The following is a 19,008-nucleotide window of genomic DNA, read 5'->3' as shown; positions in this document are numbered from 1 at the left end:
TAAAATTTGTAATCCACAATAATTCCTCGTTACTCCGACTGAGTAGTGCGTTTCAACCGGATCTTGCAGGGATTCTCTGGATCTGCTGTAATTTGCCAAGAATCGACTGCTGCTGGTTTAACCCTGGAGTGATGTATCCACGGAGTTACTTCGGCTACTTTTATCGCTGTAGGGGTAGACAAAAGAACAACATAAGGACCTCTCCACTTGGGCCCTAACGGTACATTATTCCACTCTTTAATCCACACTTGGTCTCCTGGATGATAACTATGAACAGGGGGATAAATATTCACAGGTAATCTATCTTGTACCCATTTCTGTACCTCCTCCATAGTCTTACCCAACTCTACAACCTGCTGCCGGGTAATTCCTTCTCCCAACTGACTCAAGTCCCCCCTTAAGTTACCAAGTACGGGAGGTGGTCGCCCATACATGATTTCAAAAGGAGAGAGGCCCATCCTTCTGGTAGGGGTACTGCGGATTCGCAATAAAGCTATGGGTAAGAGAACGTTCCACTTAAGTTGGGTTTCCTGACACATTTTAGCCAACTGGTTCTTTATAGTTCTATTCATTCTCTCTACCTTACCAGAACTCTGGGGTCTATATGCAGTATGAAGCCTCCACTTTATACCAAGCATATGAGTCAGTTGTTGTAGGCACTGATGAACAAAAGCTGGACCATTGTCCGATCCTATAGAACAGGGTAGTCCATATCGGGGTATTATTTCTCGTAGCAGGAATCTCACAACTTCTCCTGCTTTCTCTGTACGAGTAGGACATGCTTCTACCCAGCCTGAATAGGTGCACACAATTACCAGCAGGTAACGATGTCCACCCGATTTAGGCATCACTGTAAAGTCTATTTGTAGATCGGACATGGGGAGTCCCCCCATAAACTGAACTCCTGGTGGCTTTACTGGTCCTTGTCTTGCATTATTCTTAGCACACGTTACACATCTGCGTACAATGGCCTGAGTCAAGTTGGACAATCTTGGTATGTAGAAATGTTTCCTGAGAGATTCTTCAGTACTGTCTCTCCCAGAATGTGTCCCGTTGTGATAATTTTGGACAATTTCTACCGCTAGCGATGCTGGTATAACTATTCTTCCATCTTCTAGCTGATACCACTTGTTCTCCAGATACTTTCCCGGTTCAGTCTTTAACCACTCCTCTTCTTGAGCTGTATAAACTGGAGTCCATTGGGACAGTGGAGTTGGTATAAGAGCAGCTATATGCCCCACATACTCCTGTCTTCCTGATTCAGCAGCACGCTTAGCTGCACTATCTGCCATCCGATTTCCCTTGGTTACATCACCATCTCCTCTCAGATGCGCTCGACAATGTATGATACCGACTTCTTTCGGCTCCCACACTGCTTCCAATAGTTGTAGGATTTTAGCTGCGTACTTGATTTCTTTGCCTTCTGAATTCAGTAGTCCTCTTTCTTTATACAAAGCTCCGTGGGCATGAGTGGTTAAAAACGCATACTTAGAGTCCGTATAGATATTTACTCTTAAACCTTCAGCCAATTGTAACGCTCGTGTTAGTGCTATTAATTCTGCCTTTTGTGCTGATGTTCCTTTCGCCAGTGGCCGAGCTTCTATCACCTTGTCTATGGTTGTTACTGCATATCCTGCATAGCGGATCCCTTCTTTCACATAACTACTGCCGTCGGTGTAATATTGAACATCGGGGTTCTGGATGGGAAAATCACGAAGATCTGGTCTACTTGAGAATACTTCATCCATTACTTCCAAACAATCATGTTGACTTTCAGTAGGTTGTGGCAAAAGGGTAGCTGGATTTAAGGTGTTTACAGTCTCTAAATGCACTCTTGGGTTTTCACACAACATTGCTTGATACTTGGTCATACGGCTATTACTAAACCAATGATTTCCTTTGTAATCCAACAACGTCTGTACTGCATGTGGGACTCGTACATAAAGTTCTTGACCCAGAGTGAGTTTATCGGCTTCAGCTACTAGCAGGGCGGCTGCAGCTACGGCTCTTAGACAAGGTGGAAGTCCGCTGGCCACTGCATCCAGTTGCTTAGACATGTAGGCAACAGGTCTTTGCCATGATCCCAAGTACTGTGTCAATACTCCCACAGCCATTCTTCTTTGCTCGTGTACATATAAGTAGAATGGTCGTGTGTGATCAGGTAGACCTAATGCTGGGGCACTCATCAAAGCCTTCTTCACATCTTCAAATGCCGTTTGCTGTTCTTGGGTCCATAAGAAGGGGTCGTGCTCTGTACCTTTGATAGCTGCGTACAGAGGTTTTGCTAGTATCGCATAGCTGGGAATCCATATCCTACAGAAGCCTGCTGCCCCCAAGAATTCTCGCACTTGTCTTCTATTCTTGGGTATTGGTATTTGGCAGACAGCTTCTTTTCTCTCTGGCCCCATAATTCTTTGACCTTCAGAGATATGGAATCCTAGATACTTGACAGTTGGCAAACACAACTGAGCCTTCTTTCTAGACACCTTGTATCCTGCCTTCCAGAGAATATGTAGTAGATCGTGCGTTGCTTGCTGACATTTTTCTTTTGTAACTGCTGCTATCAACAAGTCATCTACATATTGTAACAATACACATTCTCCTGGGATAGACTCGAAATCCAGTAGATCTTGACTTAGAGCTGAACCAAATAGGGTAGGTGAATTTTTAAACCCTTGGGGCAGTCTTGTCCAAGTCATTTGGCGTTTTGAGCCCGTTACAGCGTTCTCCCATTGGAAAGCGAAAATACATTGGCTTTCTGCGGCAATTCGGAGGCAAAAGAAGGCATCTTTGAGATCTAAGACTGTGAAGTAAGTAGCCCCGCCCTGGGTAGGACCCTCTCGTACTGCTCTCTTTGCGGACATTCGTTCCTCCAATGCCCTTCTTCCTTGCAATACGCACACTGATCCCTACTCAAAGGCTCCCTACTCCATCTATTATTGCCTCTATCTGGGCCCCGTTTATCTACGCCTGCGATCGCTACCGCTAGCATATCAGCCTTTTTACGCATCTTGCGCTCTTCCTCTTTCTTACTTTCTGTATCCCTGTTCATATAGACCTTATTTGCTACCTCCATTAGTTGGGTGATGGACATACCTGCAAACCCTTCTAACTTTTGTAGCTTGCGCTTAATATCTCCGTAAGCTTGGCTGACAAAGGCGGAGTTCACCATTCGGGAATTGTCTGCGTCTTCCGGATTAAAGGGGGTGTACAAGCGGTACGCCTCCAATAATCGGTCATAAAAGACACTGGGCGCTTCATCGCTTTTCTGGATCACCTCAACTGTCTTCGACATGTTAATGGCTTTCTTTCCTCCGGCTTTCATGCCAGCAATTATAGCGTCTCTATAGGCTCTGAGTTGAACCATATCAGCACCATTTACGTTCCAATCGGGATCAGTGTTGGGATAATGTGTTGCGGCCCATGCTGCTGGATTAGCTTGGTTCAAAGCACGGGCTCTATCTTCTAATGCTTTAATGGCTGCTTGATTTATTCTTGTCCTTTCCTCATTGTTAAATAAAGTCATTAGTAACTGCTGGCAATCAGCCCATGTCGGATTATGCGTCTGTACTATTGAGGTGAACAGATCAGTCATAGCTTGTGGTTTCTCAGTATACGAGGAATTATGGGTCTTCCAGTTTAAAAGATCGGTTGTGGTAAATGGGACATATACGAAGACTGGGTCAGCGTGTGCCATTTGACCTGCGGCATCGATATAAGCTGACCCGGGATTCAGACGAAGAGGCATCTGATAGTGCTTTAATTGTTGGGCACCAGTCAACTGTCGGGTTTGGATGGGGCTACGTAGAGAGGCGTCAGTCATGGGTTCCGGTCGGGGAGAGATAGGGTATGGGGATGTGGGAGGTCGGTTTTGGGAAAAGGTCGTAAATAAAACACTTCGAGCCGAGCTAGATGAAGCTTGACCGGAAGTCTGAAGTGGCGCCAAATCAGGATATTCGTTTCTAATGGGGGTGGATTCTGGTTCCGGAAGGGGAGATTTAGTACGAGGGGGGGTGGATCCTGTACTGGAGGAGGAAGCGGAAGTGGATGAGGGTAATGAGGGGAGGGGTGCAGGACTTCCTGCGTTTGCGTCACTTCTTCTTAACGGAAAGTAAGGGGGCGGCAAAGGGATCTCGGACTCAGGGGGCGTGTCCAAAATGGGCCTAACACCAGTCCTAGTGGACGAACAAGTCCTAGCTACCATGAGGCGACACTGCTCCTCGTGGCATGTCTGGAGCCATTTTGGCGAGTCATTTACGGCCTGTCTCCAACAGTCAATATAAGGAAACTGGCCGTAAAGTTCAGGCCTACCTGATACAGCCACGTGTAAGCGCTGTACCAGAGTTAGATCCAAACTGCCACGTGGCGGCCATGCCGCAACCAAAGTAGGCCACTCCCTAGTACACAAAGTGACCAAACGTACAGGAGACATCTTTACCCCAAAATCACAAACTTTGAATCCCTTTTTAAAATTCTTAACCATACATCCTAAGGGATCCGGAATCGTTGACTGCGACGCACCCATACTTAACAATGGAACGTCGTCGACAACGAATACTATACACGCGTACTATTCAACAGTCACACCCGTTTCCTCTGGCAACAGCACCACGTGGTACGGTTACCAAGTGAAACGTACACAATAACAATAAACACTCAGGGAATTCCCGTACACACACAGCTGTTACACCAGTCACTATATAATCAATATTATGCCCTTTGGCGTAACTATACAGTCACCCACGCTATAATTCTCTATATACGAATTACCCGTCTATAACACACCCCAGTAACATCGTCTTTTACAAATAGCGGTTACAGTACGGTTAGCATAGGTCAAAGCACAAGTTAAGGTCACAATACAATTATTAGTGGTTATGGTGTTAAACATGCAATGGACGACAATGATTAGTACTTATTATATAATGTCAGTAAATATACAGGGTTATGGTACCGTGCACTATAATACAGCAACACACTATTAACACTCTCGCTAGACGGCTGAGCTCGCGCTATCTAACAAGATATACACTTTACTAAACAATCGTTAACACATTTACAATTCCCAACTAAACTATTGGCCAGTACCTTGAATGGACTACCTAAAACTATATACACCCGTTTTGGTTAGCCACACTGCCCAATCACCACATATACATAGCGAGCTAGAGATCCGAATTTACACAGGCGCCTCTTAGTCGCACTATACAACGAGCTAGAGATCCGAATTTACACAGGCGCCTCTTAGTCGTACTATCAAAAGTCTAGTGGGTTCCAAATTTACACGCCTTCCCACTTAGCCCAGATAGGATGAGAACTAGCGAACCGAATTTACACAGGCGCCGCTTAGTCTCCCGGTCCCTCCGACCTAGCGAACGTAATATACACCCTAGAACGCTAGTCTAGACAAGACACCGGTGTCCGGCTAGGGCTATCTTACACCAGGACCCCGCCTGACTAACCAAATCAAACGGTCTGACTAAAGAGCGTTCGATCGAGCGGTGCGCCTTCGCTCCTTCCCTCCGACAGAGGGGGCAGATACAGATTCAAAAACCCCTTTGGGCCTACCGCACAATCGGTATACCCCTAGCGGGTCCTGCCGTCTAAAACAGCAGTTATCTTACCTCCTCGTTCCTGAACCTGAGTTCACACTCATCGACGGGGACACCCCAGCACTTCTCACGTAGAGGCCGATGATCTCCTGGACAACAGACCAGTGGCGCCGAGACGAAGGGAGGTCCACGCAGAAGTTCAGGGGTGCAGCCGTAGAGAACGTGGGCAAAGATAGACCGTCTCACGCCTCTGCCTCTCAGCTACCGTTGAACGATGAGCTTCCCGGCCAATGCACCAAATGATACCGGAGAAACTGACGGAAGCCAAGCACAGAGAGATGGACACAGGTTTCTTCAGGAAGGAAGAGATTCTTTATTGGATCACCGATCGGGACTCAGAGGGACTAGCGTCACCAAAATACAGCAAAGTCTGAGTACTGAATACATAGAGTACATTCCTTATATAGCACTGTAGCTCCTCCCACAATTAACTACACCCACACATACCCTTAACCTATTTAATAAATAGAGTCTAAACTCATCCATCCGGTCTAACCACGTGGCTCATCTGATACAAAGGAGAGGGACGCGTAATTCCAGTTCTTACATTCCTGCACCTGGTCAGTACAGTGATGACAGTATCTTAGCTACGTGTTATTAACTAACTGATACTACAAACACATATACATACATATGCCTTGTGGCAATCTTAGCCTGCTAAACTTGTATTTTACTGGAATTACATCACATTAGTATATCATTGTTGTTTAACCCATATTACTAAAAATTTATGCATACTTATCGTGCCACAATACTGTTACCCTATGTTTATGTAACTTGAGCCTGTTAAAGCTGTTGTGGCGGCACAGGCGCTATTGTACATCCCTGCATACCAAAAATAAAGAATTTTAAAAAAAAAAAAAAAAAAAAAAAAAAAAAAACTTTCCCACAACACCATTAAATTATACCTCACGGGGGTGCAGCACCACAGCCTCACAAACTTCCCTAACAACACCCCCTTTTTATCATCATACCCCATAAAGAAAATCTTAAAGGGGATCTCTAAAGTATCGGTTCCACCTATCACCACCAGACTACCTATAGATGGGCCTATCTTTAGATTACTAAGCAACCTCCTCGACGAATCCCCTTTTGATCCTAACACTAACCTGGTGATCAAATCTGCTATTTGGCTTTTTATGGGTTCCTAAGACCTAGGGAATTTACTGTTGTTTGTCAAGGGGATACCACTCACAGCCTAAAAACCTCACAACTCACAAAAATAGACGACTATTACGTTCTCACAATTCCATCTACCAAAACAAATCAGTCCCTACACCCCACTATCATTCCTCTCTTTCCAACAGACAATGCTTGGTGTCCAGTTAAGACACTAGACATATTACGGTCAGCTTATAGCACACACCTACCAGACTCACTACTATTACAACTACAAGGGCACACCACAACCAACTTTTATCTCTGACATTATCCATTACATATTAAATTCCGAGCACAAATATATATATATATATATATATATATATATATATATATATATATATTCTCGTCAGTTAGTCACTTGCTCGAGAAAGTATTTTAGTACTCATCCTGTCCAATCAAGCATTTATATAGAGTGAGTACGTCTCTCATCCGTACAAAGGTATTCCCATAGAGAAATTATTTAAAATGTCATGGTTAAAAAGTCACTAAGGGTTCCATTTACTAAAAACTGAGATGCTTACTTTTGAGGACATAAACTTTGCACACAAGAACCTGGAAAGGTGCAGTGCTGTCTAATGCCGTTGGTTTTGCAATAACTCTTTCTACAATTGGAGTGTTACACAGAGCATTGTGGTGAACATCCAGCAAACAAAAGAAAAACTAAGAACTATGTGGAAGCTGACATTGTCTTGTTGTCAGCCATATTGCTACCCTTAGCTATTTTATGGAACAAAATGTATGGTGTCCCGACTGTTTATTTTATACTCCTTGAAAGACATTCTATTTTTCTGAAATATGCTGAACTATTGAACTACTTTGTTATTTTTTATTTTTGTTGCGTTAGCCAGAGAGAGGAAGTGTTAGCTGACCCAGGGGTGAATGTACTGTATGTGTGTTTGATATATGTTGAGTGTGCCAAGGATGGATTTCCATGTTTTGAGTAACGGATAGGGATATGACTGGTTTTGACTGAACCTTTGGAATAGGGAAATGGATATAGGACGCAAGATCCTAGTTGCGATTACTGTAATAATTACTATAATAATTGCGAGTCTGATTATAATTTCTCATGATTTAATATGTAAGTGGGCCTCTTCAACAATCAAGAAGTGTTGGGGGCGGGGCCGGACCGCCATGCTGAGCGGACGCACAGTGGAGTAGCTCCGGAAAACTCCTCCAGTTTTCGGCCCTAAACACCGGCATAATATTCACTAACCGACTAATAACTATACCCCAGTGCAAGAGGCAACCCTGGTCCCGAGGAGAGGCTTGCCGCGAGGTTCTAGTCCCTCGGGGACCGCATGGCAACTAAGACGCGAGAGATACCGGACGCACCCTCCCCTCCTGATACCACACAGGCGGACTACCGACCACGAAGGAGAGAGAACAGGCAAATAAGAGCAGAGTCCCCACAAGCCAAGGAGGAGCAGAACCAAAACCCGAAGCGCCGGTGGATACAGACCCCGAGGAGGTACAATGCTACAGGGCCTGGGACTTACCTGCCGCAGTGCTCAGCTTCCCGCAAGGGGTCCAAAACAGGTCTGCCCATCTATAGCCACCATACAGGGACTCTCCTCCCGCCCACAACAGGCACTAGTCTGGACGGCAACTGACCTAAGAAGGGAACCTCGCACCATTATAGTGACACCCTACGGGACTCTGAGTATTGCTGCAGTCACCAAGCATATTGCCTTATTAAAGTAACCTACACTGCAGACAGACGGAACGCCTAGCATGCCATCACGGACTCTCGCCTGGCTGGCATGGGGCCACCATGGGGTGGTTATTTTAAGCTTTGAAACGCAATCTTTGTTGTTACCGCTTCTTATATGTTTTTCTTTCGCTTCGGTCTCCAAGCCACCCACACCTTAGCTTAACCCCTTAACGACGAGTGACGGACGAGGTCCGTCACTCAGGGGAATGCGTTAATGACGAGTGACGGACCTCGTCCGTCACCCGTTAAAATTAACCGCAGATCGCCGCAATCGCGGCGATCGCGGGGTTAATGGTGCTCCGGTCTGCCTCTGCATTAGAGGCAGACCGGGAGCACCGGATCGGGCTGTCAGAGTACATGTGCCCGCTCTGACAGCATGCCAGAGCGGGCACATGTGCTGTGTATACTCACCTCCGCCTCCCTGCACTTCCTGGTTCTGTGTGAAGTGCAGGGAGACGGATCTTCAGTGATCCTGCCCCCTGGTGGAAAGAAAATATAGTAAAATTAAAATCCCACCCCCCTTTACCCCCCCCTTTACCCATTTTAATAAAAAATTAACCCCTTCCCTGCCAATTGATCACTGACTACAGTGATCAATTGGCAGGGATTACATTTTACTAAGATCTGATTTTTTTTTTAACCCCTGAGGGTTAATTCTTTTTTTTTTTAACCCTCAGGGGTTCAATTTATTTTATTAATTAATTTAAATATTTTAAAATTATAAATTTAGCTAGCTGGGGAGGGTGGAAGTTAGTGGGGAATTTAGTATTACGCTAACTAGGGGTTAACGTTAAAAAAAGTTTAAAAATACGCTTTAAAAAGTTAAAAAATTAAGTTAAAAAAAAAGTTTTAATAACATTTAAGTAAAAAATTTAAAAAAATAAACCCTTTACCCAGTCCAAATAAAAATTAACCCCTTCCCTGCCAGTCGATCACTGCCTACAGTGATCAAAATACAGATCACAGTATTATACTGTTCTAATTTTTTTTTTAACCCCTGACGATTAACTTTTATTTATTTTTTAACCCTCAGGGGTTAAATTTATTTAATTAACTAATTTAAATATTGTATAATTAAATATTTTGCTAGCTGGGGTGGGTGGGAGTTATGGGAAAATGGGGAATTTACTGTTAGTGCTGCTTACTGCTAGTTAGGGGTTAACGTAAAAAAAAAAGCTTAGAAAAATGTTAAATCTGTAAAAAAAAGTTTTATGAAAGTTTAGGAAACTTTAAAAAAATGAATAATCAAAACAAAAGTTTAAAAAATAGTTTTAAAAAGTAAAAAAAGTTTTAAAAAGTAAAAAAATACATTTAATAACGCTCATTACCACTACACCTGGTACAAGCTAGCGGAAAAATGATCCCACGCTAAGGTTCAAAATATGCCTTTTGAAATACCCTGGGATGTCTTCTTTAAGAAATGGTATGGCTTTATGGGGTATTTGGTTTATATAGCCTGGTAAAGTACTCTAAAATGGGACATGGGCACAGCGTAAAAATTCAAAATTTGAAAAAAAATGGAATGGCTCTGTCCCAAATGTGCCCCTCCGATGTCCACATATACCTGGCAAAGGTACATACGGGGGTATTTTTGTACTCAGCAGACATAGCTGAGCAACATATGAAGTATTATACAGTTGTAGTACACATAAGGTTTGCAAAATATACTGTGCAAACTCACTTTGTGTGTCAAAAAGGCAGAAAAAACGCTTATTACCACTACACCTGGTACAAGCTAGCGGAAAAATGATCCCACGCTAAGGTTCAAAATATGCCTTTTGAAATACCCTGGGATGTCTTCTTTAAGAAATGGTATGGCTTTATGGGGTATTTGGATTATATAGCCTGGTAAAATACTCTAAAATGGGACATGGGCACAGCGTAAAAATTCAAAATTTGAAAAAAAATGGAATGGCTGTGTCCCAAATGTGCCCCTCCGATGTCCACATATACCTGGCAAAGGTACATACGGGGGTATTTTTGTACTCAGCAGACATAGCTGAGCAACATATGAAGTATTATACAGTGGTAGTACACATAAGGTTTGCAAAATATACTGTGCAAACTCACTTTGTGTGTCAAAAAGGCAGAAAAAACGCTTATTACCACTACACCTGGTACAAGCTAGCGGAAAAATTATCCCACGCTAAGGTTCAAAATATGCCTTTTGAAATACCCTGGGGTGTCTACTTTAAGAAATGGTAGGCCTTTGTGGGGTAGTTTGAATTTAAAACCTGCAAAGATGCTTGGAAATTGCACATAGGCCCGGCGTCAAAATTCAAAGTTCGGTCAAAACTGATATGGCTTGGTCTCCTATATGGCACTGTAGCTTCACAAAATAGTGCCATAGACATACAATGGGGGTGTCCTTTTACTCAGAAGACTTAGCTGAGCATAATTTGGGGGGTTTGAACTTAGTGCCACACATGAAATATACAAAATGCCCAGCAAAAATGCAATCCGTATGTAAAATATGCACAAAATTATTTTTTACCACATACTTTGGCATGTAATGGTAAAAAAATGGGGGCATGTTAAGGCACAATATGCACCTTACGAGATACCCTGGAGTGTCTACTTTTACAAATGGTAGGCCTTTGTGGGGTTTTTTTGAACAGTCAAACTACTATAATACCCCAAATGGAAGCATAGGCTCATTAAATCCGTCTCTCAAAATTCTACTGTGAATACTGAAAAGGACAGGTCTCCTATATGGCACTGTAGCTTCACGAAATAGTGCCAAAGACATACAATGGGGGTACCGTTGTACTCAGCAGAAGTAACTGAACACATAATAAAACTTTGTACAGGAATAGCACACACCAACTTTACAAAATACACATGAGAAGTTCTTTGTTATAAGTTTGTGTGCGAAAACCCCCAAAAAACACAATTTTACTCCAATATTTAGCAGAGGTTGGCGGTAAAATGGCTACGTAGAAAGTGTCAAAACAACCTTAGGTAAATAGCCTGTGGTGTCTACTTTATATAAATATATACTTTTGTGTGGCAATTTTGTTTTCTTTTATGGCTATTAGGCTTACAAGACAAACATACCAAATTCTAAAATCGCTCCACATAAAAAGTTTATTTTACTCCTTGTGCTTTGTGACCTGTAACTACCAAAAAAAACTGAAAATCCCAGACACATTATATATTCTGTAATTCAGAACAACTAAATGAATTTTTTTTTTTTTTTTGTAAATCTTTCTTTTATTGAGGCATAGGGTTATGGTGATACAGAATAAAGAGAGGGAGACTTGCAGGGGTTACACAGGTTAATATCGTCATATCAAGTTACAAAATCTCCAAGAGTTATCCGCCTCATTTTATATATTTTTTATAAACAAGCTTAAAACATTGAGCCATTCTAACATGTGTGTTATAATGTATGTCTCGGTTATCCTGCTTAATTAACATGACGTTGATACATCCAAACATATTTTGTGTAAAAACATAAAGAGATCGGGCTTTACAATAGTAACACATTAGTTTAAGTACGCTTATGGGTCGTTCGGTGAAGACGATTGTAAGCAAGCTAGAAGTAGATGCAATACAGCAAATCAAAGCTTTACATTCAAGGGTATTGTCATGTGGAGCATCTAAAGTGAGTGATTCAGGTTAAAGCTGAGCCGTGGAGGCCAAGATAGGCACAAGTTAAACTGAGACCACAGGATTATAACAGTCGTTTAGTTTAGTTATGCTAACAGATAACAGGTAGGCCAGTATATCGCATGAAATGCCACTTAGTGTCTCGTGCAGCTAAGCCTAGGTATGGTGTTTAACGGCCTATGTCAGCCAGACCGGGATAGAGGGTTTACACTGGTTTCAGCAGCCTATTAGCAAGTCGGTTCGCCAGTAGGGGTACCGCTCGAGTGGCCTATGGTTTTTGCACCGTATGGTGGCAAGTAACAGTAGGATATATGTGGGTTAGGAGCCTAACAGAATACACCAGCATAGTCGCCTTAGTGTGAGCAGCAAGCAGCTTAAAAATATCGCTGGGCAGGACTGGTTAAAGGGTATACATGAGACATTGGACATATAGAGGAGACATATATTACATCGCTGAAATATAGGGCAGCATGCATGGTGACTGCCTGGAATAAAAATGTCCCTTCTGTTACTGTGTATCGTCCAGTGGAATATGCCTGCTGTGCTCCGGGGTGTATGGGTTCTGTCCGTTGAACCATGGGTCAAGTGTGGTCAGGCTGTCAGGTAGTCCAAAGCAGCCCATAGACAGGTTCCTGTAGGCGGTATCCGGGTTGTGTGGCCCAGAACATGGGTAGGCTTATAGGGAGTCCATATTTGGTGGTCGGTGGTACCTCAGTTGCTTGGTCGTAGGATTTCCCGGCGTTGTGACATTGCCAGCACCATGGGTCACCAGCCTTCGGCCTGGGGCCTTCGTAGGCGCTCGCGCCCTTGCGCCATTGATCCCATCAACAGGATCGTGGGCCCCGGGTTCCGCCGGGTTGCGGTCTGTCCCCGGGGGATATGGCAGGCTGTAGAGGGGATCCTCTTGGTGAGCGCCCAGCCCAGAAGAGGGGTGTGTGGTCCCACAGGTAGCTCCGTCTCCAGGAGTAGAGTGATGCGTGTCAGTGAGTTACCGGATTTAGATGTTGCTGTCCGGTATATGTCACCACAGGTTTGCAGCTTTGTATTCCATGCTGGGTCCTGTCTGTAGTCTGCCTCTGGGTCTGCCGGTCTGGCCTCGCACACGTGGCCGCCGCCATTTTGACTGCGGGTCTCAGGCCTTCTCGGTGGGTAAGTAGTGCCTCCGAGTGTGGTCATAAGGCTTGGACCGGGATCACCCCCCCGGTCCGGTGGGGGGGGAACAGGGCCGGACCTGCCGATGTGTTGTGCGCTTGATCGGCTCCGTCGGGCAGGATAGCGAGGTGGCGGCCGTCCACCTCACTCACCGCCAGGTCAGGTCCCGCTTGGTGCTGCAGGGATCCCGCCTCCGGGGGACTGGAACTTCAAGAGCGAGCCTCACCCCGACTTCGGTAGTCCGCATACAAGGTAGTTGGTCGCTGGGTGCCCCATAAATCGCGGGTTATAGCGTGTATATCACTCGGTCTGCAGGAGCTGCTCTTCCCTGCGACCGCTCGGCGGCCCGGCCCCGCCCCAAAATGAATTTATTTTTAATTACTTTCCTTAACCTGCACTAATTATGTGCACATTATTATTGCAAAAACTGTAAAAAAAAACACACAAAAATTCATTTTTTTGCATATTTCTGTATTTTTTTTATAATAAATAAGCATTTATATATACATGTGTTACATCAAATTAAAGCCCTTTCTGTCCTTTAAAAAACGGTATATAATATGTGTCGGTGCAATAAATTAGTAAAATGCAAATTGCAGTTGAACGCAAATAGCAAAAAATGCAAAAAATGCCGTTGTCATTAAGTGAAAGACAAGCTTCTGAAGCTCTGTCCTTAAGGGGTTAAAGCTAGAATAAGTGTAGCCATTCAACCACACACAAACAAAAGAGATGTAACCAGTCTAGCAAGAGTGGAATAGTCTAATAGTCTAATCTTGTTCCTATAATCTATGCACAAACCATGTTTCCTCCTTTGTCTCTCCTCTACCTATTCTTCCATGACGCGCGCTTTTTGCTAATTTATCTGAACCAAAGCGGATCTGAACTACTGTAAGAGAGAGTATATTACCATAATATGTGCCTGTATAACGATTGCCATGACATGTACTATCAATGTTCACCGACCTTACCAGGTATTGCTGTTGTGGCTCACCAAGGCTATTTGTTAACTCTGTGCACACCCAAAATAAAGAATTCTAAAAAACAAAAAAAACAATCAAGAAGTGTTTCCCAATTCCTCCTGATACCCGAGCTATGTACTCACAGGTGCAGGTATTATAAGTCACAAGTGGTGTTAACATGTCTACACGATCGTGGCCCCCACTCAGGGTTTCCCCAGATGTGCTTTTTCCTCAAATATGAGGATTTTGCCACTGTTTTTTTTTTTACCTGGCCCCAGATCACCGGGTGGACTGGTAATCCTAGACCCTTGTCCACGGACGGGGGATAGGTATTATTCCCACTTTTACTATATGCGTTCACGTTGTGAACCAAGGAGGGAAACTGTTGGGAATAATACACTTTGCCTATACTGACCCAAGGCTCAAGCTACAGATGACATGATGTTCAGTCTGTTTAAAATTGGTTAACATGTCAGCTATTTGAAATATACTTTATCTTTATCCAATGCTTAGTGAATATACCCCTAGACAATTAAGAGTTGTAGAATATCATGTAACAAGTAATAGGTGTTATATCCTGTATGTTTCTGTCTGTCGGCCTTATTTCCCAATTTTCTCACTTTGATCATAAACTGCATAGTAATGTGCAATTTAAAATGTTAGAATGTTAAGATAAGATACATGATTTTGTTAGGATTGGATAATGCTTGCAAGACCATCCCTGTTTCCTCTTGAACATAAAATATAATGCCCTAAGCAATGGATCATTTCCTTTGTGAAATGTTTCTCTGTGTTTTTGCTCTTTTTCTGTTTCACACACACCTATTTATATTGGTATGGACATGGAAATTGATATAAAAAAATATATAATAGTTTATGCAGGGCTGGGCACAAGCAGCCCAGAGGGTGCTATGTGAGAAGGGATCGCACAGCGCTCTCCCTAATGCCAATCACTTCATGCAGCATGGCCTCGCGGACTGCAATAGTGGATATTATTATTTATCCTCTAGCAGCTTCTTGTCAGACCAGTAGTGAATAAAGAGGACATCTACCACAGTTTGAGAAACCACACTAAAACTGGAGGTAAACGGACGTGCAGGGGAGGCGTGGAAAGTGAAAAACAAAGGGACTGGGGAGGGGGAGTAAGAGATAAACAAGAAGGGAAGGGGCGAAGTAAGAGAAACAAGAGGGGTTTGTAAAACACATTAAACGGGGGGATAAGAAACTAAAAGGGGTCTGACATTGAAAAGATAGGTCAAGAAACACTAAGTGGGCTAAAGTGGGGGTAGGAAATTGCAAAGGGGGTTAAAAGACACAGATGAAGCAGTGGCATATCCACAACCCATGGGGCGCCGGTGTGAAACTGATCCATGTGGTCCACCCCCTCTATCTTCCCCCTGACAGACACACGACACATGCATACAAACAGACAGGCACACATACATACAGACACACACGACAAACATACAAAGACATACATACAGACAGACACATACATGCAAACAAACACACATAATATTTAAGTCACCCTCCTGTTTTCTACCTTTTAAGTGCAGGAGGGTGACTTTCCCTGGGGTCCAGTGGTAGCTCAGGTTGATGGGAGTTAAAGTTCCCACTCTGACTCCTTCTGCTTCCTCCAGCGCGGGCGCTCAGTGATAGCTGGGAGGAGTGACGGGGAGTCACTTCCTCCCAGCGTGTGATGATCTCATCACAGGGGGCCCGGTCGCGCTATTAATCCTGAAAATCCATTCTCATCGGGTGGCCCTGACAGCATGGGCTACCCGATGGGCCCCTTAACATGCGGCCCCGGCGGTTTGCCGCGCGGGCCGGGGCCACAAATGATGATGGCGGGAACCTGGTCGCAGGGGTCTGCAGGGCCCCCTGGAGTGACTGGCCCGGTCGCAGCTGCTACCCCTGCGATCGCTATATGTACGCCAGTGAGATAAAGACACTTTTTGTTTTAGGGGGTGGGGTGGAAGTGTCTTTTCCTGTGTAGCTAAAATTCCTTGCACCGGCCTGGAGTATTTGTGTCTATTTATCCCCCCTTGGGTGGTTATTTTTTCTTCTTGTCTCGGTCTTTCTTTTTCTTATTTCTATTTTCTGGTAAAGGTGTTACAAGATTCTAGATTGGTACATTATTTCATATAGTGCTTCCATTTATTAAGCCATGTGATGTTCCAGGGCATAATTCTATTATTCTGCCTGGATTTTCTGTAATTGACTATATTAAAGTACAATCTTATATTTTTGTTCTTTTTTCTATTTGTTCCTTTCTTCCTTTTATTGTATACAGTTTATTCTAAGCCATGATGGTGACAAAGGGAAAACAACAGCAAATATAGTGCATTACATTTCCCAAGTTAGCCACAAACACTGTAGCTTTTCTATGAAACAGGAAGCGGCTGTGTATTCTTAGCCCATCCCAGTCATCACATTGCTCTGATTGTGATCTTGTTTCACTGCCCAATTTGTGGTTGAAAGTGAACTTTTATGTTGTGGGGATCACAGTACCACTTGTTACATTGATTTCCAGAGTACTGGAATATTGAGTAATATTGTATTTTAGCTAAAATCTTTATCTTGTAGCACAAGGCACAGTTTGCTACAGCGGATCAATATTTAATATTGCTGTAATTAAATTACTTGATCTCTCCTTTCAATCTCATATCCCATCACCAGACCAGAGGAAATATATTGGCTCCATGTTTGAAATTACGCACTCAACTTAATGCATGAACATCTCAATGTCAGATTTCTCTCCAGACCAGGTGCTTCCTACGAACAATCTTCTATGTCTTGCTACCCTCAAGGGTACGGATAGTAACCTTTGTCCATTTAACTTTTCAAACTCCATGCAATATCTTCTGAATTGGTCATTATATATGAAGTCAGCTACTAGAATCAACTTTTTACATAGCAGATTACACTGCTCCTTTTGTTAAAGCGGAACGGTGACGCCGCACTTACCCTTTTCCCCAATCGCTTCCTCTTCTCTACCTCTATCATACTCGGTCATTCTTTTTTTTTTCCTATTTTTCATCTATTTCCAACTAAAAACCTAAGAATGTAGGGACTACTTTGTCCTATGTATTTTTTTTTTTTATTAAGCCTGACTTTCTTAGACACTGGGCAAAGCTACAGTGTCATTTCCGACAGCCATCACCAGTGATGGTTGCAGGGAATTGACCCCGTTGGTTAGGATCCGGCGGTCTTGTGGCATCGTCCATAGATCTCAATGTTGTTTACTGGCACGGTGACATCGGCTTCTGGTGCTGAAGCACCAGGACTTGTACAGATCACACCTGAGGAAGTTGGTGGCGCCCGTAAGGGACAGGCTCAGGTAAATTGAATTCACCTTTCTCTCCTCCTCAGCCACCAGACTCCCAGAATCCAATAATTCAGTGACCCATTGGCTGCTTATCATTGAAACCCTCTAAAAATCTCTCACCTGGATTGTTCATGCTTCTGCGTACCATGCCTAGTAGCTCATCCGATAGTGAATGCATCTCTGTACGGAATTTCCGACGTCCTTGGCGTGTGAGTTTCCACAGACAGGAGCGCCTGTTCCCATCTGCATTAACCCAACCAGCACTCTTCTCAAAGCTAGTACTGAAGCAGAGGTTATGACGGACTGTATTCTTCCAACCATCTGGTGCAACCCGGAAAAATGGAAAGTGCTCCCTGAGATAATGAGAAAAATTAAATTCTATATAAAATAAAATGTTAACAGGAAAAATATAAAGAAAAATTGAGGGAGAGTTATCAAAAAATGTAGAATCATATTTATTAATCCCTTAACAACCCATAAGGTAATTATTCTGCCGTGCAGTATTTTAGCGGGGGAACCTTCTATCAGCAGAGGTCAAAATTAGTGGCCCCACACTGAATGTTGAGCTGTATACAGAGTTGAAACTAAAATCTGCATTAAACACTTTAAATCGATTGAGAACATGCTCAGCCACAGTGATCCTGGGCTTGCAGCTTCTCTAAGGTAGACCCAGAGGATCTGAACAGACAGGGTCTTCCTGCATGTCCCTCCATGATATTTGCTATCAGTGCTGGGCTATGCCAGTTGCCCATACCGATCAGTGTATTTGGCATGCTAGTTTTTGAGCTTGTACTCTCTTCCTCCCAGCACCACGGCTTTGCACATACCAGGGGGCCCGGTCGCACTATTAAAGGGCCACTACCCTGAACTGGTCCCTGATCAAACTAAGTGCATAGCCACCTGATTGGCCACCAAAGCTTGTGGGAGGTTGATCCACCACTTTACTGGCTTTGCGTGATGTCCCCTCTCCCTGACTTCTGCGCCCTGGGCAGCTGCTCCAACGCCACCATTAGTTATGCCACTGCATATGCTACAAAGCACCAAAATGAGACTTAGATTTTTTTATAGATGGATTTAATGGGCCTAACTAAAACTGAAATTAGATCTCATATAGGAGACCTAATATGATGAAGTGCCCATGAGGTACAAAAGGTTTTAGCATTATCGTGATAGTGTCTTTCCCTATACTGCTGGTCCCAGCAGCAATTTTAACTAAGAAGCAATAAAGATACTGTTTTTTTGTTCTTTTAAATTAAATTTGGCATGGTTTGTGCTTTTTTTCCCCTCCCGTACGCTTTCTTGTAGGTATATCTATGTATCCACAGACATCCCAAATCTCCCAGAGGTTCCGGGAGTGCCCCGCATTTTGATCCCCGACACCTGCAAATTATATTGAATATTCTGGAAATCACACACAATCTCACATACAATGTGAGTGTGTGTGTGTGATTTTCATTATACTATACA

General features: G+C 43.5%; 1 protein-coding gene across 1 annotated transcript in view; it reads right to left on the bottom strand.

The window, feature by feature from the left end:
* The window catches only part of FOXR1 (forkhead box R1), a 73,363-nt gene that overhangs the window by 16,505 nt on the left and 37,850 nt on the right, over window positions 1–19,008 (bottom strand). The window contains exon 5 of the mRNA XM_063435570.1: window positions 17,662–17,894. Within this exon, the coding sequence (XP_063291640.1) occupies window positions 17,662–17,894 (233 nt within the window). The remainder of the gene's footprint in view (window positions 1–17,661; window positions 17,895–19,008) is intronic.

The sequence above is a fragment of the Pelobates fuscus genome, chromosome 11 (genome assembly GCF_036172605.1).
Source record: "Pelobates fuscus isolate aPelFus1 chromosome 11, aPelFus1.pri, whole genome shotgun sequence".
In the NCBI taxonomy this organism is placed as follows: Eukaryota; Metazoa; Chordata; class Amphibia; order Anura; family Pelobatidae; genus Pelobates; species Pelobates fuscus.
This window is presented reverse-complemented; position numbering and strand designations above follow the sequence as displayed.